At 45.2% G+C, this 23416-nt stretch overlaps 1 protein-coding gene across 4 annotated transcripts in view; it reads left to right on the forward strand.

The window, feature by feature from the left end:
• The window catches only part of SCN8A (sodium voltage-gated channel alpha subunit 8), a 109350-nt gene that overhangs the window by 12371 nt on the left and 73563 nt on the right, over positions 1–23416 (forward strand). For all 4 annotated transcript variants that reach the window (XM_083598524.1, XM_083598523.1, XM_083598521.1 and 1 more), the window contains exon 2: positions 17136–17465. In XM_083598524.1, coding sequence (XP_083454650.1) covers positions 17190–17465 — 276 coding nt within the window. In that variant the 5' untranslated portion in view covers positions 17136–17189. The remainder of the gene's footprint in view (positions 1–17135; positions 17466–23416) is intronic.

A 23416-nucleotide genomic window follows, 5' to 3' on the forward strand; every position in this document is an offset into this window, starting at 1 on the left:
GCCCTAGCCGACATTGCCAGTTGCCAGGAATGACAGGGACTGTAGCCCAATTGCACCTGCAGGGCCACAGGTTCCCCTAGTTTAGGGGAATCGTTGGCATTTGGGGTGTGAAAGGTCCTGGGTTCGCTTCCTAGACATGCCCAGGCAATTAGGGGAGAGAGTCTAAGCTCAGTGGGATTGGCAGAAGGTCCAAGCTTCACTCGCTCTCCTCCTCTCCAGTTCAAGGACAACAAGCTTGAGTTTGCAGGGTGCTTGTACCACACAAAATAGAGCTGGGCATAAATCATCCCTGTAAACACCCATCCTGAAGGCACCAAGACCCTGATAATTGAGATTTGGGGTATGTGTGTCCCCATTCAGTCTAAACGCAGCACATGCATTCGGAGCACAGAAGCAAGTGTACTAGGTTTTAGTACACACTGTCACTCCTGTGCCTTGCAGTGTTTGAAATTAGCCAGGCGCCAGGCACATTTTGCTCCTGGCTTTCAACCACTTGCGACCAAATGAAGATGCCTGGGTTCCAGGATGGCGCGTGCCATCTCCACCATCTGGGGATCGTTGGATCTGGACTGTTTTCACACACTAATGCCCCATCCTCTAGAATTTTATCTATTTTATGTGATGATTTTCTGGAACCCAGTTGCTTTTTCTGTGCAGCATGAGCAAGAGCAGACACCATTCAGAAAAAGAGGTGGGAATAGGCCAATATATATGTGGACTGTCCCTGGATCAAGTGATGGTTCTTCTTGTAAGTTCTCAAAGTTCTTAACCTAGCTCAAGGTTGTCGTCTGAACGAGCCAGACATTTAACTGAGAATCCATCACAGTCAGTCCATCATTTGAAAAATAAGACTTGAGAGCCGTCTTGCCCCAAAATGGCAACTAGACATTCTGTTTTAGCAACTGCAACCTTGGTTTATGGAGCCATGTGGCGCCTATCTTATAGATCTGAGTTTCTAACATTGGCTGCCTTGTGTACCCCAAGGTATGCAACTGCCTGCTTCTGGGTGTGCTGTCCCTGGGCAAGAGGGAAGAGGAGAAGGTGGAAGGTAGAAAACCCCTCCCATTTTGCAAGAGTTCCTTTTCTCATCCAACCAGCCCCTTCACTTGCCCTTGCTGCAGATGAGTCTTCGAGGCACGGATGCAAGGCAGATCACAAAATCCCTTGGCTAAGCAAGAATGTGTCCACTAATAGGCGATAACGGTGGGGGCGACATGAGGTGAACTTACGTGATAGGAAGCTGTGAGCACTGTGCTACTTCTAATTAGTGCATTAGGTATGCAGAGGCAGTATGCGAGGAATCACAGGTGGGGAGAGCGCTGTTGTGCTCATGTCTTGCTTGTGGGTTTCCAAGTGGCATCTGGTTGGCCACTGCGAGAACGGATGCTGAACTAGACGAGCCTTTGGTCTGAACCAACAGGGGTCATCTGTTCCTATGCAGGTGAGGACAAGGGAAGAACATTTGGGGTATCATATGCCTGCTATTTCTAAAAGGGGGAAATACATGGCAGAAGGAGAGAAATAAGGAGGAAAAGAAAGTATTACATACTTGGAGGCTTAGGATCTAATTCCAGCATTTCTTTGTGGGATTCTCTGTCTTTGCATTGAAGAAATGTAATAAAATGGACCTGCCCAAAGCACAGAGATGCTGCAAGAATGAATGAATTGTCTGAGAATATAAATCGCTTTGCCTACTCAAAGGTGTCATAAAAACTACATGTATTAATTTTGTTTAATGAGCATCTAATGTGACACACACAAACACACAGCCAGTTTAGAGACATGAGTATTTGATCATTATTTATTCTGTGGTGAAATGTACATTGCATATGTAAGATTCTCCGCAAGGGAGAATTGTAAAACACAGACACTCACACTCACACATGTGTCCTCACTGAAGCATGGATCCGACCTCAAAATTTTCATCTGTTCATTTATTTTGAACAATGGACTTTTAATTATTGATGGTAATAACTTCATAATGCAGCACTAAATGGACTGTAGGGAACACTTGAAAAAATAATGTGATGCTGGTAATGGAAGGAAGGCCTTGCTACAGTGCCCTTTTGAAAATTAAATAATTGAAGCAGGCATATACACAGATCTGTTCATGGATAGTGCTTTCCTGAACCCCACAATCCCATCATGGAGGCATCTAGGTAAGCTATCAAACCTTAATCAGCGGTTTTCTAACTCAGCTTCTTAACACATCTCCTTTACTCCAGTCGTACTGCAGTGCATGGCTTTCTACATTGGTTATTGCCATAGACTCCAGAGGTGAGAAACCTGTGGCTCTGCAGTTTTTGCTGAACTCCAAATCCCATTAGCCTCAGCATGGCAAATGGTCATGGATGTTGGGTCCTATAGTCCAACAACATGTGGTGGACCACAGGTTCCTCATCCCTGCCATAGACCTTTACACGGATTAGCCGCTGATAACTAAAAATCCGATTTCTCAAAATCAAATCAAAAGGCCACATTTTAAAGCCAATAAGTTGTGGTCCTTGACAATACCCATATAGAAGTACCGTAAGTCTCGCTGAAATCAAGAGCGTTTACTTCCCAGTATGCAGCTATAGGTACGCATACAGAATCCAAACTCTGGTACAAAGATTGCTGCAAATGGAACATTTTTACTAGCTTTGTCTGGGTTTAGGAACAGTCCTTTGGCAAATTCTGGATGTTAAAGCACTACTTGTATGGCAAGACTCAATTCTTGCTTAACATCCAGATTCTAAATTCATTTCGGTTAGATCCAAGTAATGGCTAATCTGCTTACTTTATATATATTTTTAATTGTTAGGGTTTATTGCAACTGTATCCTTGCAATCTGATCCCGTTTACTCAAAAGTAAACCCCAGAGTATTCAGTGGGGGCATACTTGCAAGTAAATGTGCATAGGACTGCAGCTGGAAGCTCCTCTTGTCATAACGTCTTGGATCAGCTTCAGCCAGTGGTGCTTCGGTGTGGAGCCAGGATATTTGGAGACGTTCAGCCTCCTACATTCTTGCTCAGCACTTAAGGAGAGCCCTGCTGGATTAGGCAAAAGCTCCATCAAATCCAGCATCCTGTTTTCCACAGTGGCCAGCCAGGCGCATCTGGAAGACTTTAAGCAGGGTATGGAGGCAATAGCCTCCTCTTGCCATTGCTCCACAGGCACTGAAAGGTATTGATGGACCTATCCTTTTCGGCCTTCTTGATTAATAACGTTCTGCAGGTAAATAATGGCAATACCACTTTGAGAAATGGCAGCACCGTCTTTCCTAGAGGACACACAATTAGGTAAATTGGATAAAGCTGTATGTGAAATGTGTCGCTCCTGATAAACCCAAGGAAAGCACCCGCCAGTTAAATACATGCAGCTACTGACACAATCAAAACCTAGAAACCATATGCATAGCTGTCAACCGTCCCTTATTTGGCGGGAAACTCCCTTATCCCAGCGCCGTTTCCAGGTGCTGTCCCTTATTGATGATGTCCCTTAAATTTCCCGGGTTTCAAAGGAAGCAGCTCCTCTCCCTCCCTCCCTGCTGGCCAGGGAGGAGGAAGGCTCCAACTGTGTTGCTTGGCTGCATTGCTCACCCAATAAGGAGTCTAAGAACGACTGGGGGGTGGAGCTTGCATGCCTTGTGCCGATCAAATCGGCCGCATTGCCTGGGGACTCGCCTTTGCTCAGCTCTTTGCAGTGGAGAGGTGACGGTGGTTTTCCTTGCTGCATCCCCTTTACCGGGTTGCTGCGCTGTGGGAACCACCGCTTGAGGCTTTGTTTGGCTGCTGACTGGGCTTTCTACCTTTGGCTTGGAGGGGCTCAGAAGTTGAACATACCTGTGCTCGGAATCGGATGGATACGCCATCGACGGCCCACTCACCCTTGCCGGGGAAAAGGTCTGTCTGGAGCAGGGGCACATGGTGGGGGAAAAGGAATGGAGCTGGTTGAGTACAATGGTGGGCGGCGATCTCGTGTGAGGGGGGGCTTTTGGATTTGTTTTGGAGGCTCCCTCGATTGACTGTTATGGGGGGAAGGGAAGGAGCTGTTTGGCTAAAATCCCTTATTTTGGTTGCTGATCCCTTATTTTCAAATCTGTAAGTTGACAGCTATGCATATATCAAGCGTAACTGAGCTGTAGAAAAGACTTGACAACCTGAAAAAAGGACAATGCACACACTTTTGTAAACCAAGAAGCTCTTTAATAAAAAATATATTTTTAAAAAAGTGTACAGTAGTTAGGAAGGTGAGCGCGGGCAGGTCTGCATTCTAACATAAACTCACCAAATTCACAGATCCTGGTTAAATGGATTGGAATGTGGTCTGCTTTGGAATCTGGTTTGAGAGTTGTCTTTTAGACTCTTCCACCTTGCCTCAGTTTTTTCAGGTCGTAGGCCACTTGGAACAGCTGGAAAGGTGTTCTGTGGGAGCAGACATCTTTTCCCCGCCTCATACAGTTTACCTGGAAGGGATGACATGTCATCACAGGTATTTGGAGCCACATTTTTACACATATATGACAGTTTCTGCACTTTCCAGCTAAAATGGGAAGGAGGGAGGGAAAGAGGCAGCCTCAGGCTAAAATGTTATTATATTTTTTCAAAGAATTTTGTGTGGAATATATATATATAGAGAGAGCTGCATGTGCAAGTGGTATATCAGTATGTGAAATTGTGATGGAGAGAATTTAGACCTGTCCTCGTCTAAATTCAGAGATCATTATTACAGGTATTTACCTGGTTGATCTTTAGATTAACTGGAATTATGTAGGGTCACTCTCGCCCTGTTTCTCCCTCTGACACACACACACTGCCTTTTATTTTATTTGGGTGAGGTTGTTGAGTATTCTGTTGATGGATTTAATTGGATTGATGAATCTATAGTGTTCATATTTTAATGAGAGGGATTGTTGCGTGTGCGCCTGTGTGCGCTGTTCTTGTAAGCTGTCCTGAATGCCCTTTTGGGGTTGAAAGGGAAAAGCAAAAAGCACCGGCAGGTCTGGCCCTACCATAAGGCAGAGTGGCAGAGTTGCCTCAGGCGGCAGATGTCAGGGGAAACAGCAGAAGCCTCCTGCCTACAACTGTTGCTGCTGAGCTTACCTGTATGTGCCGCACAGCTTCTCATGCACCTCCTTAAACTAGCCTGCTGACCCCAGTCTGCTACTGTATGTGGAATAGTGGAAGGGGGATCTTGTGCTTTGCCTCAAGCAGCAACATGTGTTGGGACAGTCCTGAGCACTAAAGTCACATGCTGCATGCACCCCTTTCCTGTCAGAGGGTATGCGATGGCACTTTTCACCAGGCACTTTTCACTTCTATATGGTTAACAGTGTTGGAAACTCAGATACAGTGGTACCTCGGGTTAAGTACTTAATTCGTTCCGGAGGTCCGTTCTTAACCTGAAACTGTTCTTAACCTGAGGTACCACTTTAGCTAATGGGGCCTCCCGCTGCTGCCGCACCGCCGCCACACAATTTCTGTTCTCATCCTGAAGCAAAGTTCTTAACCTGAGGTACTATTTCTGGGTTAGCGGAATCTGTAACCTGAAGCGTATGTAACCTGAAGCGTATGTAACCCAAGGTACCACTGTATATCATCTAGGTGCCACATGGCTCCTTAAACCAAGGTTGCAGTTGCCAAAACAGAATCCTTAGTTGCCATTTTGGCGTAAGACGGCTCTCAAGTCTTATTTTTCAAAGGATGGACTGACTGTGACGGATTCTCAGTTAAGTGTCTGGCTTGTTCAGACGACAACCTTGAGCTAGGTTAGGAACTTTGAGAACTTAAAGAAGAAAAGTCACTTGATCCAGGGACAGTCCACACACACACACACACACACACACACACACACACATATATATATATATATATATATATATATATATATATATATATGGGCCTATTCCGACCTCTTTTTCTGAATGGTGACTGCTCGTGCTGCACAGAAAAAGCAATTGGGTTCCAGAAATTCATTGTGCGAATGTGCAAATAAAATATAACTGATAGAATTCTATTTTTTTTAATAAATATTTATTAGAGTTTTCAATTTTATACAAACAAAAAAGAAAAAGAAGGAAAAAAAATTAAAAACAAATCAATTTGAATATCAATTTTCAATAACATATTTCCTTGACTTCCTCATACCTCCCCTTCTTGTTTTCTAGTTCCAATTGTTTATCCAGCAAATCCTAATCTCTTAACATTCCATTTAACTAACACCTTATTTTCCAATCAACTTCTTAAATTTTGTAACTTAAACAATATTTATACCAATTCTTTTTGCCATAACAGCTAGAGACCACATAAATTCAATCCAGCATCTTTCAAAGTTCATTAATTTTGCAATGTTTCTGTAAATAGTCCTTAAATTTCTTCCAATCTTCTTCTGCCGACTCTTCTCCCTGGTCGCGGATTCTGCCAGTCATTTCTGCCAGTCCCATACAGTCAATCAACTTCATCTGCCATTCTTCCAGAGTGGGTAGATCTTGCGTCTTCCAGTGCTTTGCTATAAGTATTCTTGCTGCCGTTGTAGCATACATAAAAAAAGTTCTATCCTTCTTTGGCACCAAATGGCCGACTATGCCCAAGAGAAAAGCCTCTGGTTTCTTCAAGAAGGTATATTTAAATACCTTTTTCATTTCATTATAAATCATCTCCCAGAAAGCCTTAATCTTTGGGCACGTCCACCAAAGGTGAAAGAATGTACCTTCAACCTCCTTACATTTCCAACATTTATTATCAGGCAAATGATATATTTTTGCGAGCTGATAGAATTCTACAGGATGGGGCATTAGTGTGTGAAAACAGTCCAGATCCAATGATCCATAGATGGTGGAGACATCTGGCACCACCCTGGCACCCAGGCATGCATCCTTATTTGGTCCTAAGTGGTTGAAAGCCAGGTGCAAAATGTGCCTGGCGCCTGGCTGATTTTGAACACTGGATTAGAGATAAGGTATGAATGATAGGACGCGGGTGGTGCTGTGGGTTAAACCACAGAGCCTAGGATTTGCCGATCAGAAGGTCGGCAGTTCGAATCCCCACGACGGGGTGAGCTCCTGTTGCTCTGTCCCTGCTCCTGCCAACCTAGCAGTTCCAAAGCATTTCAAAGTGCAAGTAGATAAATAGGTACCACTCCGGCGGGAAGGTAAACGGCGTTTCCGTGCGCTGCTCTGGATCGCCAGAAGCGGCTTAGTCATGCTGGCCACATGACCCGGAAGCTGTACACCGGCTCCCTCGGCCTTTATGAATGATATGGCACATTCACAGGGCCGGCCCAAAACCCTTTGGTGCCTGAGGCATGAAGTGCCACCAATGCTTCCCCTCTTCCTCAGATCTAGGACCACACCCCGGTGGAGTGGGTGTAGTATGTCACTTGAGGTGGGTTAACTCAGGTCACCCCTTGGTGTGCCAGCCATGCTAGTGCAGCAAGCTAGCTTAGGGCTGCAGGGCACACCTTTCTAGCCCTTTTTTGCCCCTCAGAATTTGCTGCCTGAGGCAGCTGCCATACTCTGCCCCATGGGAGGGCTGGCCCTGCAAATCCGTGCTCCCCAGGAGACATTGTAGACAAGAGGGTCCTGTCCATTGGTAGTGTTTCATTGATTTCAGCAAAGCCTGGCATTCTCAATATCATGTCCCAGGGTTGCTGCACTAGGGATGTATGCTGAAAATGGCTTTGTGTGCAGGAAGTCACAGGTTCAATATCTGGCATCCCCCAATCAGTGTAAACAGCACTGAGACAGATGGACCGATGGTCTCACTCACTATAAGGCAGCTTCCTATGATTCTTTGTACAGTACAAAGGTATGCACCCAGATTGGAGTCGTATATACAGTAACTAGAAGGTTAGATGCTCTGTTGGTTTGTTGCACACGGCCAGGTACTATCTGGCACAGAGATTAGCACCTCTAGAATCTTGGATGTCCAAGTTGCAAGTCCTTGTCATTGCAACCCCTCAAAGCATCCCCCCCCAAATCTGTCCCTTTTTTATCTGCCTTTCCGCTGTTGACAGTTCCTGTGATATTTGAAAACCTGAATGATAGAAACAGATTATATTATGAAGAACTGAGGAGATGTATGCAAATATCCTTAATCTGCATAATATATCACGATCACACAGTACTGTGTATAACCAAAATGCAACAGGACAAAAGACAGATGGAAGGGAAGTCCTGAGCAATGATGCAGTAGATGAACACTTACTATTTATGCCTAAGCGCTGTAACAGCCTCTGCTTTACTGGCCACAGCAAGGAATAAGGTAGCAGGAGTAGGAATTAAAGAACTTGATCAAGTTCTGAGAGGCCATGCTCCGACAATCTTTTGTTCAGATGCACTCTTTCAGACTTCTTCTTAATTTGTCCAATGCTTTCCTGACCAATAATAATAATAATAATGATAATAATAATAATACTCCACCAATCATTTACTGTGACTGTTTTGTCATTTAAATGTATTATTTCTGGTGTTGTTGCATACTTATTTTTTGCTTTTTGTACATTGCTTAGATATTTTATAGCGTGAGCAGTTTATAAATCTTCTGAAATAAATAAATAACATAAAGAGCCAGTGTGGTGTAGTGGTTCAGAGCGGTGGACTCATAATCTGGTGAACCGGGTTCAATTCTCTGCTCCTCCACATGCAGCTGCTGGGTGACCTTGGGCCAGTCACACTTCTTTGAAGTCTCTCAGCCTCACTCAGCTCACAGAGCGTTTGTTGTGGGGGAGGAAGAGAAAGGAGAATGTTAGCCGCTTTGAGACTCCTTCGGGTATAAAGCGGGATATCAAATCCAAACTCTTCTTCTTCTTCTTCTCTTGTGGTACAGTCAAGTGGGAAAAAGAGCGCAAAAATGCTGATCCATTGGCAGGAACATCATAATTCCACTTACAGGTATGCAAAGTTTTGCATAAGCACCCACACAATTAGAAGCGTGCACCTTGATTTTCCTTGCACTAGCTGCTTGCGCAAGAAGAATCACCCTTTGGGCAGTGAAATTTTAAATGTCATACTCTACAATTCATAAATCAATTCACTCAATAATCAATGCAAAATGAAACATTTGCAACAATCTGATTTTATCAACCAACATTTCTTTGGCATTCCAGATATTATGTTCTCTGGTAAGTGTTTTTATTGGAATCTGCAGGGGACAGAGAGAAATCTTAGGCCATGAAGCAAATGATGTTGGTACTGATATCAGCAGGCAGTTTCTCCATGTGTGTGAGGAATGTTAAAAAAAAATCCAGGGAGCAAGAGATGAGAGGCTTCATCCTTGAGATCAAGGAGCAGGTGGTCACCAGTAAAAAGTTTTAGGATCACCACTGATGACCTGGCACCCATGCTGGTGGATGTTTGTGTATGTGGGAGTTTGGGTGGCCAGCTTTGCAGAAGGAAGCCCTCAGTTTGGAGGGCTTATAAGGGGCAGCCCTCTATCTTCTGTCTTTGCAAGGCTGCTTACGTAGTTTGAGTTCAGTTTTAAGATAAACTGCAATAGGAAGGGAGAGCAGGGAGGGCCTTAAATTTGCCCATCAACAGCCCCTGAGCAGACAGCAGATTGAAGAGCCACACAGGGTGCCTGGTTCAGCTTCCATGCTATAGAAAGATGCATTGAATTTCTATTTTATACTAATTTTATGCAAATACACATACATACACATTCTCTTTTTGGGGTGATGTGTAAACAAGCACTAGTTAACTATCGAAGCTGTGCAATGTGGTGGCCACTAGTTTAGACTGTTTGAAAAGAGAACAAAGACAAATTCATTGAATACAATGTGGCTACTACAACAGTAGAAGAGGAAAACAACCTTTGAATCTTGCTGCTGGGCTTCCTGGAGGCAACTGGTTGATTACACTGCTGTTCAGCTCAGTTTCTGCTTTCTGGCGTCCCATAGGCATACTGCCTCCGCCCATGGAATTGGAATATAGCCATTGGGTCTGATAGCTTTATTGTCCATGAACTGATCTAATCTTCTAAGGATCCCATGAGTCATTGAAACGTGTGCTCTTAGCCCAGATGTGCTGTCCTTATACTACCAGTGCTCCCCAGGGAATGGGATCAGTGGCGTAGCGTGGGGGGTGCAGGGGGGGCCGGCCGCAACATCTGGGGTTAGGGCAAATCCACGGGTTAGGGGGTGCAAATCCACGGGTTGGGGGCGCAAATCCACGGGTTAGGGGGCGCAAATTACTTGCCTTGCCCCGGGTGCTGACAACCCACGCTACGCCACTGAATGGGATTCCACATTCTTGCTTCCTTGCTGGATAGCATTGCGAGCAAATTTCCTTTCCTCATTTCTTCTTAAAGCCCATCTTAAGCCTTTTTGAATCCATTGTTTTCTCTCTGTGGGAACAGTGAACAACTTGCTTTCCTCCTTCTTTCTGACATCCTTTGAAATATTTATGTCTCGTCAGCATATGTCCTTCTTTCCACCATTTTATTTTCGCAAGACTGAAACCTTAGATTCCCAGTTCCTTTAAGGCTGCTGTCACAGGACCTGACTTCCAGACCTTGCCTCAGAATTCCCTCTCTTCTAGCCTTCCTGAAGTGCCCAGATGTTTGCTTTTTAAACCTCCCAGAGGTTTAGCCAAATTTTACAGTCTTCGTTCATAGTGCAGACTCCTTCCTCTGGTCCCCCATTATCTGATTATTCAGTTGGTTTTATTTCCTTTCAAAGTGAACAGTTTGGTTGTTGGGGTAGTGATCAGGAGGAGATATGCAACACCTTACCATCGACTCAGGGCAAGGACAGCTGCGAGATAAATTAAAATGTGAGCAGCACATTTTCAAAATGTTCCCATTTCAAAGCTGCTGTTTGGGTAGCAGGACCAGGAAAAAGTCACTAACCCAGGCATACACCACTGCTATGGGCCACTTCCCTATTTGGCTAGCATTGGTCACCACCACCCAAATGGCTACATTTTACTTGGAATTAAGAAATGCTGTTCAAATGTCATTGGGACTGGACCCCTGGGGTAACGGCTCTTTATTTTAACATAGGAATGCAGGGGTTTCCAAACTGTGCTCCATGAACTTTCAGGGGCCAACAAGCTTCTTTCACACTATGTCAGTAAAAACTGAATTTAAAGATCACACAGCATCTAGTACAGCATATTACAATTGCTACACCAGGCAGAGAAATCTTTTAGTGATCTGCTAAGACCCTCAGCAATTTTCAAGTGGTCTGTGGTATTGTGGAGTTTGGAAATCCCTGAAGTTGGTGGGTTTATTTTCCTTGTGTCAAACCCCTTTGTTTTCCTTATGTCCAATGGATTGTTCAATCTGTTCACTCCAAGGAAAACTTGTAAGCATGTGTGCGGCCATAACGGATACTCACTGTGGGTTGAGCAACTTCCACTCATGATGAATGAACCAGATTCCCCGTCTGAAAGGACAAGTCCCCACAATCGCACAAAGGACACTGTCATGTAAGAGCGATTCCCCCTTGCTTCACAGCAACCAAGAGGCATTGTGGTTCAAGTATTTGTAGCTCCTCCTAGTGTGGGTTCCACACTTAGGTAGCATGAGGGGTTTCCCCCTCCCCATCAAAGGCTGTAGCAAGAATCTCTGTGTGTTCTTGAGATGGATCTTTGACCCATGGTTAAGGAATATTCCAGCTCTCCATTGAGGAAATGATGTGGGTGTGCCCAAGGAGTTCCTCTGGACCCTCGTGAGTCTTCTCCAGTATTTACTTTATGCCTTTACTTGGGGTTTTCTTGAGTAAATCCCAAGAATTCCATCATCGCTTTCCATTTCATTTGTGCCCGTCAAAATAACCGTGGAGTAGATTGAAGACTCCTGCAGCTATAAGGCTCATAAAGTGGCCCTATGCAGTGCCATAATATCACACAAGATTTATTTTATGTGTTTATTAAATTTGTATGCCATCCTTCATCCATAGATCTCAGGGGCAGTTCACAACATAAAAATACAAGATAAAAACTTTGGTCAATGACTGAGGTTGGGGTGTTTTGCAGGGAACGGGTATTTAGATTACAGCAAGGGCAAAGGCCTCTTTAAACCTCTCCTTCCCCAGTGTCAAAAGCAATCCACTGTCTGGGAGTAAATAGGGACAGCAGATTTTGAGGGTGGGAGTCAGTCTCTATAAAATTTGATGGCTAGGCTACAATTGGTTTATTGGTTTGTGGTTGTTCTTAATTTTATTATTTACTTTGTGGTTTTTATATTGTGATTTTATGTTGTGAACTGCCCTGAAATCTATGGATGAAGGGTGATGTTGTTGTTGTTGTTTGCCATAAATTTCTCATAAGGACCTGCACTTTTTTAAATGGCTTGTCCCATTCATTTCCTTGCATTGTGTATCTGTGTAGTGTTGGAAATTGATTATAGGATTAAACCTCCCTATCTCCTGGGAGACATTGAGAATCTCAGGTGGCGGAATGGTCCTGCAGGGCGTAGTTGACCTGATTAGAGTTCTGCTAGTGTGGCCTTGGGCAAAATCGCTCTGCCTTTCTCTATGATTGCTTGCTCTGTTGGCTTTATAAGGTTGGAGGTGAGGTTTATCGGTGATGCTATAATTGCAGATGAAACGTGCTTCAACTGACTGGTATTGCATGCTTGCTCTGGCTAAACTGCAGAAATAAATATTCCACTGTCTCATGCTTAGCACTATCAGCCAATTAAAGAAGTTTTGGTTGATTAATCATATGATGTTTAGCTGATTAATCTATTAATAAGTCAAATTTAAACACATGGGCATATTACCAAAACCTCATTATAGATGCCTTTTTTAATATGCCAAAGGAGCTAATGGAAAAGAAGAAGAAGAAAACTGCCATTCTTTGTTAGACGGGACTGGTCATCTTTCCTTTTTTTCTTATCTGTTACAGTAACAAACCAGAGCTAAAATATGCTTAAAGCAAACAGGTAATGCCTTCGCAGCCTTATCAAATAAAATTACTCCCTCTGATGAATCAAGAAAAACTTTAGCCAGCTGATCTGCCAGTTAAAGGCTGCAGCCTTACTCGTTTTGCAGTTGTGTGTCCTCAGACAGTCCAATATGCAGCACCTCTTCACACAACCATTTGATTATCGGGGTGTTGTATTGCTTCCACCCTTCCTCAGTGTGGCATCTCCTCACAACAACCCTGTGAGGTAGGTAAGGCTAGAAGATGGTGACTTGCCCAAGGTCATCCAGTGAGCTTCATGGCTGAGTGGGGATTTCAGCCTGGGTTATCCCATCAGTCTGCTCGCTACACTACAGGAATAAACTCCTGTTAAGGTGGTGTTAATCTTAGGTGTCTTCAGTGGCGCCGGAGCTAAGAGGGGTATGGAAGGCAAACTAGACCTCTTAATGATGATGATGACTGACTCCATGCGGCTATAGCTGCATCGTAATGATTTGGCCCCGTAGGGGATCGTTGGCTTCAAGGAATATGTTGAGTCATCATTCCTTATTCAAGGGGTCCTCGCTAGCCAGTTGTTTTCTGCTGTAAGAATTGTACATGAAAAAGCATTTTGTGTTTGTATGTGCCTTTCTCTTATTTGCTGAATATATCTGTATCGTCTCTGTTTGTTTCTACAAGTTAGTCCCTCTGTGTCTGGTGCACGAAGCAACGGGATTATTTTTGCACCTAAAAAAACCCTCTGCCCATCCAGCAGTTAGACGGCTCCCTTAAGTGCCAAAGCTCGTGTGCTCTGTTGTATTTCAGTCTGCAGTGCTGCAGTGCCGTTGCATCAGTGCACAGCTTCTAGAATTCCACTCCCCTTCCTTCGGAGCGAAAAGCTCTGAATCGTCAGTCCTGAATCACGGTTTCATTCTCCTTCCTGTTTCTCCGGCAAAGGTGTCAAACTACAGAGATGGGGGGGGGGGGGCTCTGCTTGTGCATCTCTGTGTGTGTTTGTTCTACATAGGAGCACCAGATGCAGACAAACTCTGTTTTTCTGACTCACACTTATTATTTGGTCTGACAGCACGTCATACCTGGTTGGCGGCCTCTTTGCTGGGGACACTGTGCAGTCCCTGCAGAATGCAAACTTATTTCTCTAGACTCATCCTTCAAACAAATATGTCTTTCTTTGCTTTTCATGATGCCTGCCAAAAAGAAGAAATTTTCTTAGTAGCATCTCTGTTTTTGAAATCTTACGTATTTTCTTACTGGCAATGGAATTTGGTCGGCTTTTGGAGGGGGGGAGGAGAAGGTTTGCATTAAATTCAGTTTGATTTTAAAAAACACCTACCGGTAGTTTTGGCTTCATATGCATAGGTCCCTATTGAGATCAGACATAGGGTTGCCAACTGATCAGTAAAAAGCCTGAACTGCTCTTGTCCTTGGAGCAGAAAGCTTATCTGCAGAAATCGGCAGCAGATGAAGTTTTTTGCTGCATGAAGATAAGGATTATCATCTTCTGCTCATGTCTGCAAGATCAGCCTGCTGTTAACCCCAACCTGTGCAGTTAAGGCATAGAAACAAGCATTCTTTTTTAATGGCAACCCTAGAAAAGGTATTCAGCTAGCCACTTCTCCCCCCCCCCCCCAGTAAATACTTGCATGTAATACATAATACAGGAGGTTTCAACAATGCAGGAGGTTGTTGCATTCAGGTTTTGCCTGGTACTGTATGGATGCCGAATAGTGAGAATTATTTGCCATCTATCCATCTTTTTTGGCATGGCCCTTCTTTCCCTGATTTCCAAGGCTTGTATACTCAGGATCCCTCTTGCACCCAAAGCAAGATGCAGGTCCCTAGACTAGAGCTGGGGAACCTGTGGCCTCTAGATGTTGTTAGATATTCTTGGCCATTGGCCATGCTGGCTGCAGCTGGTGGGAGCTGGAGTCTTTAATGATGTTTGGAGGACCATAGTTTCCCCATGCCAGCCCTAGCCAACAAACTAAACCCATAAAATCTTTTAAAGGTTAAAAATCAAAGCATTACTGGTCCAAATTTTACCTGGGACACATGGTTTCTTTTACCTGTATACTCTGATCTTAACACCAATACTTGTGGCTTCCAATGGCATGAGTAATATGAAGAGATTGTGTGGCTTTTTGTGGCCTTGTGTGAACAGTATTGTACTGTTCAAGGGAGAAGTGAAAAAGAAGGTGCTGAGTTAGGATAATCTGCTAGTTTAAAATGCTAGCTGAATCTGTGGATGGCAGAGATTGATTTCTTGCTTAGCGGCCTATAGGATTTCAGGCAGGCAGCTTGACGGAAAGGGAAGAGGAGAAATATACTAGAGCAAATCAGCCAACATTTGAAGATATTTCATATTGATATGGGTTCCTCCTCAGTCCCCATCTCCATCAAACTCACTAATCCCTGAAATGTATTTTAACATTGGCATTCAGAAAAGCTCCATCACATGCAGATGTTAGCATGTGGTGCATGTGCATTTGTGTCAGGGCCAAAAATTGTATCCTCCTGCCATTACTTCAACATAAAAGTAATAAGAATAATGTTTAAACCATTGATTGACATACATTCGTGCCAAAATTATAGTGTTGAGGTTTTATTGTTCTAATGTTGTATTGACCATGTTCAAACATCATGGTAAGCCATAAAGCATGGTTTACCGTGTATGAGTTGATCCCACCCTGATTTTTGCTGCCTGCTAGCACTGGAAGGAATCAAACCAAGGTCTTTGACTTAGAGTTACTTTTGAAAGAGGGATTGCGGTTTGTTTCATTTTCACCAAACCATGATCTGAAGCCAAGGCTTGTTTTGGCTTACTGATTGTGCTTTCTTGGAGTGAAGCAAACCATGGTCATTGGTTTGAACATAACACTAAGCCAGTGATCATGGTTTGTTTCCTCTGTGTACTAGCAGGGAGAAGCGAAACAACCCATGTAGGGGCATTCATAGTGAATCATTAACTGTGGTTTACAGTGATGGGCCACTGGTTTTGTGTGCTGAACTGTTGCATGCAAAGCTGAAGATGCCTACCTTAATATACTTTAAAAAGAGATGGGTTCATGTGTGGAGCTTTGGTTAAATCTGACACAGTGGTGCTCAGTCTTTCTGCTTTCAGGGAAGTGTTTCCAAATTGAGGACCACACAGGCATTTGCCATGGAACTCCTGTGCATTGTGGTGAATTCTGGGGCATGCTTGATTCATGTTGGACTCTGGTTAAGCTTGTTGGGCCCATACAACTGGAACTACAACACAGAACATTGCTAATCCTACCCTGTAGCTAGACACTGTCCTGGAAGATCAGGGTAACTTGTCCATCATTAGGCATCTTCTTATTAAGGAATCTGCTCTTGCAAACTTTGCCATGTTTCTCTTCAGGCATTAGCGGTTCTTAGAGAAACACCAGTGAACTTTTGGCATCACAAAATGAAGCTGCTCAGAAGGTAAACAGTAATAGGAGGACCATAGGATTTAAAAGTTCTGGAGTGGTTGGTCAGTCTTAATATTAAAAGGCTGTCTCCAGAAGAGGTAGAGTTGTCAGGGTAGTACATAAAATACAGTAAGTAGTAGAGAGTTCATCCATGTTATCTGCCATTTTACATGAGTTCTATAATGGACCAGTGAACTTGACAACCTTAAGTAGTTTAAGACAGGGATGGGGAACCTGTGGCCCTCAAGATGCTCTTGAACTACAGCTCTTATAATCTCTGAGCATTAACCATGTTGGCTGGGGCTGATGGGAGTTGGAGTCCCAGGACCGCGCTAGGCCCCGAGACAGTCCCAACGGTTGTCTGGCCTTGTGTGACCTTCTCGTGGCCGCTCATCCTCCCCTCGTGAGCAGGAGGCCAAAGACAGCAATGATAAGAGAGGGGAGAGAGGGGGGAACAGGTGGGTGAGGAAGGGGTTAGCAGCACGGAGGGTGAGGGAGGGAGGTGCAGGATGGTGGCGGAGGTGCCCCAGTGGTGATGGTGGGGTGTCTGGGTTTTTGATCCCCGGAATATGGCAACCCTCAACAACATCCAGTGGGTACCATGTCGGCTAGCTCTGGTTTAAGTGAGATACTTGGGAAATGTGTTGAGCTCATTGTCTCAGGCAGCTTTGTTTAACCCTTGAGAGGCTGAATGGTAAAACCAATGCAACAGTTGGTGGTATCTCAATGGGGATGTGGCTCAACAAGACTCATTCATTCATTCATTCATTCTTCCCTCCAAAAATACTCAATTCATCCACCAGTATGTTGAGGATTTGACTTGTAACCGTCTGTCCTATTCTCTCCTCTACAGAGCTGACCTATCCCGGGCGCATCATAACTAAATAAGTTTCTGCAGGATGAAAAAATGGCAGGGCGGCTGCTTGCACCACCAGGCCCTGATAGTTTTCGACCTTTCACTCCGGAATCTCTGGCTAACATCGAGAAGCGCATCGCAGAAGATAAGAAGAAGAAGCGCCCTAAGCAAGACAGCAGTCACAGAGATGACGACGAAGAGAGCAAACCAAAACCAAACAGTGACCTGGAGGCAGGGAAGAATTTGCCTTTCATCTATGGGGATATCCCAAAAGGCCTGGTTGCTGTGCCACTGGAGGACTTTGACCCTTTCTATTTGACGCAGAAAGTGAGTCACCAAGACCCACCCTATTAAAAACCTCAAGTCTTTTTTGTCCCCAGGAGGAATTACAGGTTTGGGGTGGCAAGAGTCTCTTGCTGCATATGAAAGGGGACTTTTTTCTGTGGGCTTTTCAAATATGAATCTTCTCTTCATTTTTTTTCAGGGGTGGGGAAGAAATGTATCTGATTGTTTGCTGGGGTAGCTGATAGCTCTGCAAAATCTGCACACAGCTCGATGCGTAGCTTAAGCAATTCTGGAAGTCAGCACATCTAGTAGGGAGGAGGCAGATAAATAAGAGGGGGAAGTGGCAACAGATACTGAGAAAAGGAGTGGCAGTCAGTCCATCTCAGTCACAAAAGAGAAAAACCATGGTGTTTTAGGTCCGGTGTCTCCCAGGCCAATTTGCACCATTTGGAGACTTGTCTTCTATCCATGGTGACTTTTAAAAATTTGTCTTGGACAGAGATGAAATGTATCTAGACCTGACAAAGAGATAGGTGTGGTGTGCCACCATATAATCCAGATCCTGACTTACTTAATTGCGTCAAATGCTCCCGAAAGGTTATTGGATCTGCGTTTGTGGTAGTGATGGGACATTTCCTCCATCCTTTCACTGCCTCAATGTACCATTTAGACTAATAAAAGACCATCACCACCATCACATATTGAGCATAAGCCTCAAAGTGGTTGTGGGACTTGGCAGCCCGATTCCCTCTAAAGTAGAAGGGGGTGGGTCTTAAAACTTTGCCATAATGCTTTGCTGGAAAATTAATGATGCACATTGAAAGCCCTTCCATTTTACTTTACCTAATAAACTCTTAACAGTTTTGTTATGCTCTCAGTCAAGAAAGCTAAAGAGCCCGTTTCACAACCAGCTCCTATGTTGTGCTTCCTTTAACTATATGTGCAACTGGTACCATAAATGGAGGTGGTTGTGTGATAACCAATAGCCTGCACAAAAGCATGAGCCTTTTGCATTTTATGAAGCCCCTGCCAATGAGCATAAGAAGAACTCTGCTAGATCAGGCCAAGAGTCCATCTAGTTCCTCTTGACCTCTCATGGAGGGGGCACATGAAGAAGGGCCTCAGATGCTTATTGCAAGCCAGGGAGCCAAGTGGGCTCCACAAAGCAGGAGAGGGCATTCAGATGATCATGTCAGTGGCCCAAGCCATCCAGATGTTCCACAAGTTGGCCAGGGCTTCAACAGGAGCACCAGTCATATCATCAGGGAAATCCCTCAAGGTTATCTGAAAACCAATTGGAGCCATCAGCTTCTGAGGGTAGACCATCCTCATAGGTCCCCTGCCTCTGCAAAGGGAGAAGGATGCTGAGAACCTAAATCTCAACAGGAAGTGACCTGACCGTGAGAAGGGACTGATGTCAATAACCCCCACTTTCAGATCACCCTCTTCCTGCCCAGCTGAGAAAACAAGGTCCACATATGTTGGGCCAATGACATGTTGGGTCATCATGGCAGCTGTGAAGTCTTTAGCCATGCCAGAGCTAATGGCTTCGGCATGGATGTTGAAGTCACCCAACACCAGCAATCTGGGAGTCCTCAACACTCCCTCCAAGACCAGCTCTGTCAGCTCAGGCAGGGAGACTTCTGGGCAGTCAGGTGGGTGGTAAACCAGCAGAATCCCTAAAGGTAAAGGTAAAGGGACCCCTGACCATTAGGTCCAGTCGTGACCGACTCTGGGGTTGCGGCGCTCATCTCGCTTTACTGGCCGAGGGAGCCGGCATACAGCTTCCAGGTCATGTGGCCAGCATGACTAAGCCGCTTCTGGCGATCCAGAGCAGCACACGGAAATGTCGTTTACCTTCCCGCTGGAGTGGTACCTATTTATCTACTTGCACTTTGATGTGCTTTTGAACTGCTAGGTTGGCAGGAACAGGGACCGAGCAACGGGAGCTCACCCCGCTGCGGGGATTCGAACCGCCAACCTTCTGAGTGGCAAGTCCTAGGCTCTGTGGTTTAACCCACAGTGCCACCCGTGTCCCTAGCAGAATCCCTAATATGTCCCAGTTACCAACACCAGGAACAAACACTCTGGATCCCCACCTAACTGGCCAGAAAGCCTGGAGACAGAGATGGAATCTCTGTGGTCTACAGCAACTCCCCATCCCCAACCCTCAAGTCTGCCCTGGAGCTGTACCAAGGAGCCAGCACCAACTCCACCCTGCTCAACCACCCACGTCTCAGTAATATAGATCAGATCAGCCTCCTTATCCACAATCACATCATGGGTGAGGCAGGACCAACCTAACATTGAACAGCCACAGACCCCAGGGCTGGCTGATAGGACAGCCACAATTCCTCATGTTGAAGGGAGGTCTGGCACATGGCACAGTCACCAACTCCCTGTGCCACATGTCCCTTACCGGACATGTCCCACCCACTTGCCCAGAACCTCCGCCTTGCCCAGAACCACTGCAATCGGGGTGCCAGCTGGTTTCCCCAATTGCTCTCTTCCCAGGCACATTTTACCTCCCTTATTTTGAAAACTCCAAATTAAAAGCGTACAGGTTAAAAAGCACTTAAAACAATTTAGGGCAAGGCAATCTCCATAGAAGATGATGTTCTGGGGGTGGCCCTTGTCCTTGCTTCCCCCCAAAGCTGTTCCCCAAAATGGGGGTGACCCTCTGCTGGCCAAAGGTTCAAAAAGGGCAATTCCAGCAGCTATGAAGGGGAGCCAGGTGAACAGCTCACTTCCTCCACTGATGGTCTCTAGCTGCTGCTACCTCTGAGAGTGAAGCGTCTGTTCTCCCGGAACTGGAGGTAGTGCAGGAGGTGTTGTGCAGACTTTAATTAGGTTAGATTAGGCTGGGTGCAAAATAGATTTCATCGCCCACCAAGGGATTCTGGGACTCAGAAACGTCGTGGCTGTTCTCCCTTTGAAAATATGATTTATTTGGATCTGCCTTCGGCAGTAAGCAGGATGCCCGAGCCGCTGGCAAGGAAGAGAGCTTTTAAGATGAAGAGGCACCTTGTGTGGTAGCTAGCTGAGGTGGATTCGCAGGGTCCAGTCAGTGTGGAAGGGAAGGAAGGAGATTTCCTCTGGGGGCGATGTCCCTTTCAGTGAGCAGGAGGAAAACAGCAGGCAGGCAGAAGGTGAGGCTGCCTGAGTCTGCAGTTGTACGGCTGTTCAGGGACAACACAGGCTTGCGCTTTCAGGTTTAGAATGGGTGGGCCTGCGAGTGGCAGGGGGAGGCAGGAGGCATGGCTGCTGTGAGGATCTTTTGAGCACCGATTTCTGGATTTAGTAGGCCGTTGTGAGAACAGGGTGCAGGCAGCTAGAGATGGGTTGTGGGTCTGTTGCAACGGGCGTCTTCTGATGCTTGTATGAGCTGGGTAAACAGTTTTTAGCCAGCCTTCTCTACCCACCCAGGGAGGTATTTCCAGACCCTCCAAGTACCCCTGTTTTCCAGGAACAGTCCTGGATTTGCAGAAGCCATCCCAGTTTCTGATTCGATCCCAGAATGTCCCACTTTTCCTTAGGACGTCCCTATTTTCATTGGAGAAATGTTGGAGGGTATGGAGTTATCCAACCCCCGAGCCATCTGAAGGCAGCCCTGTAGGGGGAAGTTTTTTAAATGTTTTATTGTGTTTTCAAAAATGTGGGGAGCTTCCCTGAGTGGCTGGGGCAACCCAGTTGGATTTACGGGTTATAAACAGTAAAATAAGAATAAGAGTAATAAAGAATAGGACGTTCCTATTTTCATCGGAGAAATGTTGGAGGGCATGCATTTCTCTTTTGCCCGCATGACAGTTTTACTGCACATAGCATAGCCACAACTTAGTACCACACCCTCTTGACAGTGGCTTTGATAGGCTGTTTCGGCAGGTATGCGGGGGTCAACTGAGCTAAGAGGTGCTGTTTGCAAAGCCAAACACATATGAGGAAATGCAGGATTTCTTTTGTGTACAGCACTGGGCACCTTTAGGTGCCCCCACCCACCCATCCAGTGGTGCAAGCCCGAGTGTGTTAAAGGCTGTACTGAAGAAAGCCCTTTATGTTCCCCAGAGAAGGCTTCCCATTTAGAAATATGTGGGAGGCCTCTGGCAGCGCATCTTGTGTGCTGTGCAGAGAACAACATGACTGCCTAGAAGGTTGGGTCTTTTTCTTTTTAGAAATAGTGAGCTACAGACATCATTGGAAATGTTTTTGATGAACAGTTTCTCCCCCAGCTTCCTGTTCTGTATAGCGAGGCCTTGTGCATCTTCCCACAAATCCTGGAATGGCACATTTCCTGATTCCATTGTGTTTTACCAGAAAGGATGTGCATTACTTCTCCAAATAACCAGTGGTTCAAGATCATCCCACAAATCCATTTAAAACACACACACACACACACACACAAACACCTCTCTGAATCATCAAAAGCAGCAGTTCTGCTTGAACAGCTGGAATGTTGCCATGTTTTTTTTAATGCCAGCTTCTAGCATATGAAAAGCAGCCCTGGCTCTTTCTTTTTAATGCCAGCCAGAGAGCTAAGTGCAGAGGCGTGGCCTGACTGGCACCAGAATTGGAGGATGGCACCTGTCTCTGCCTTATCCCCCAATACTTAGGGAAGATGGCAGTGTTTCTTTATTCCAGTGAACCTCATCACAACTATAAGACACAGAGTCATCAGCTGAAGGCCAAAACCAGGCCAAAGCTTAGTGGTAGAGCTTCTTTATGAAAGTCCCAGGTTCTCAAGCATTTCTAGATTATTATTATTATTTATTATTTATTGAATTTATATGCCACCCTGTACCGGGAGGTCTCAGGGCGGTTCACGGAACAAAATCAAAATTTAAAACCACAAAACATACAATCAAAATAAAAACAACAACCCAATAACACCCCCCAATAGCCCTAGGAAAGCTCTCTTGCTGAAACCAGCCAGCTATCTTAGCCAGCAGTGCAACCTTTTCATCTAGATGGACCAATTGTCCTGACTTAGTATAATGCAGATCTCCGTGTTGGAATGTTTCCCTGCTGATGCAAAAAAACCCACAGCTACAACATCCTTGTTAGGTGCTCACCCAGCTTTTGTTTAAAAAGGGGGAGTCCACTACCTTCCAAGGAATCCTGTTCCTCTCACCGCCCCCAGCCTTTTCCCTTTCCCTTTTCCTTTGCTATGACTTCTATTTTACAGATTGGGTAAGTAAGATGAAGTGGCATCTTGGTAAACCCAGGGATTTTGCTTAGGCTGCTGCTCTATATGTTATTGGCATCCCCATTGGGAGCTCCTCAGCCCCTGGCCAAATACTTAATTAGAACTCACTGAATCAGTTGCTGCCCCTGCCAAGCAAATGCCCCCAATATGGACCACTGGCAGAGAAACTCACTACATGACAGCCCCAGCTCTAGACAGTGAACTGTACTAATTCAGTATAATGTGGAACAGAGACACTTGCCATGGAGATGCGAGTCTTAAATATAGACCAGCTCATTGAGAACATTTACCCAGGTGTCCCCAGTCCAAGTTTCAGTTTTTCTCTGGGGGGTGATAATTGATTTTTTCAGATTGTCATTCTTTCCCTTGGTCTCTTCCCTTGGTCTTGTTGAGAATGTCTGTGTACTAGTGATATTCACTAGGCACTGTGGTCTAAACCACAGAGCCTAGGACTTGCCAATTGGAAGGTCGGCGGTTCGAATCCCCATGACAGGGTGAGCTCCTGTTGCTCGATCCCAACTCCTGCCAACCTAGCAGTTCAAAAGCACGTCAAAGTGCTTCCGGCGGGAAGGCAAATGGCATTTCTGTGCGCTGCTCTGGTTTTGCCAGAAGCGGCTTAGTCATGCTGGCCATATGACCCAGAAAAACTGTCTGCGGACAAACGACAACTCCCTCGGCCAGTAAAGCGAGATGAGTGTCTCAACCCCAGAGTCGTTTGTGACTGGACTTAACTGTCAGGGGTCCTTTACCTTTATCTTTACCATACCAACAGGTAAATGATTGGCACCACTGT

The sequence above is a fragment of the Podarcis filfolensis genome, assembly GCF_964270895.1.
Source record: "Podarcis filfolensis genome assembly, chromosome: 2".
Lineage (NCBI taxonomy): Eukaryota > Metazoa > Chordata > Lepidosauria > Squamata > Lacertidae > Podarcis > Podarcis filfolensis.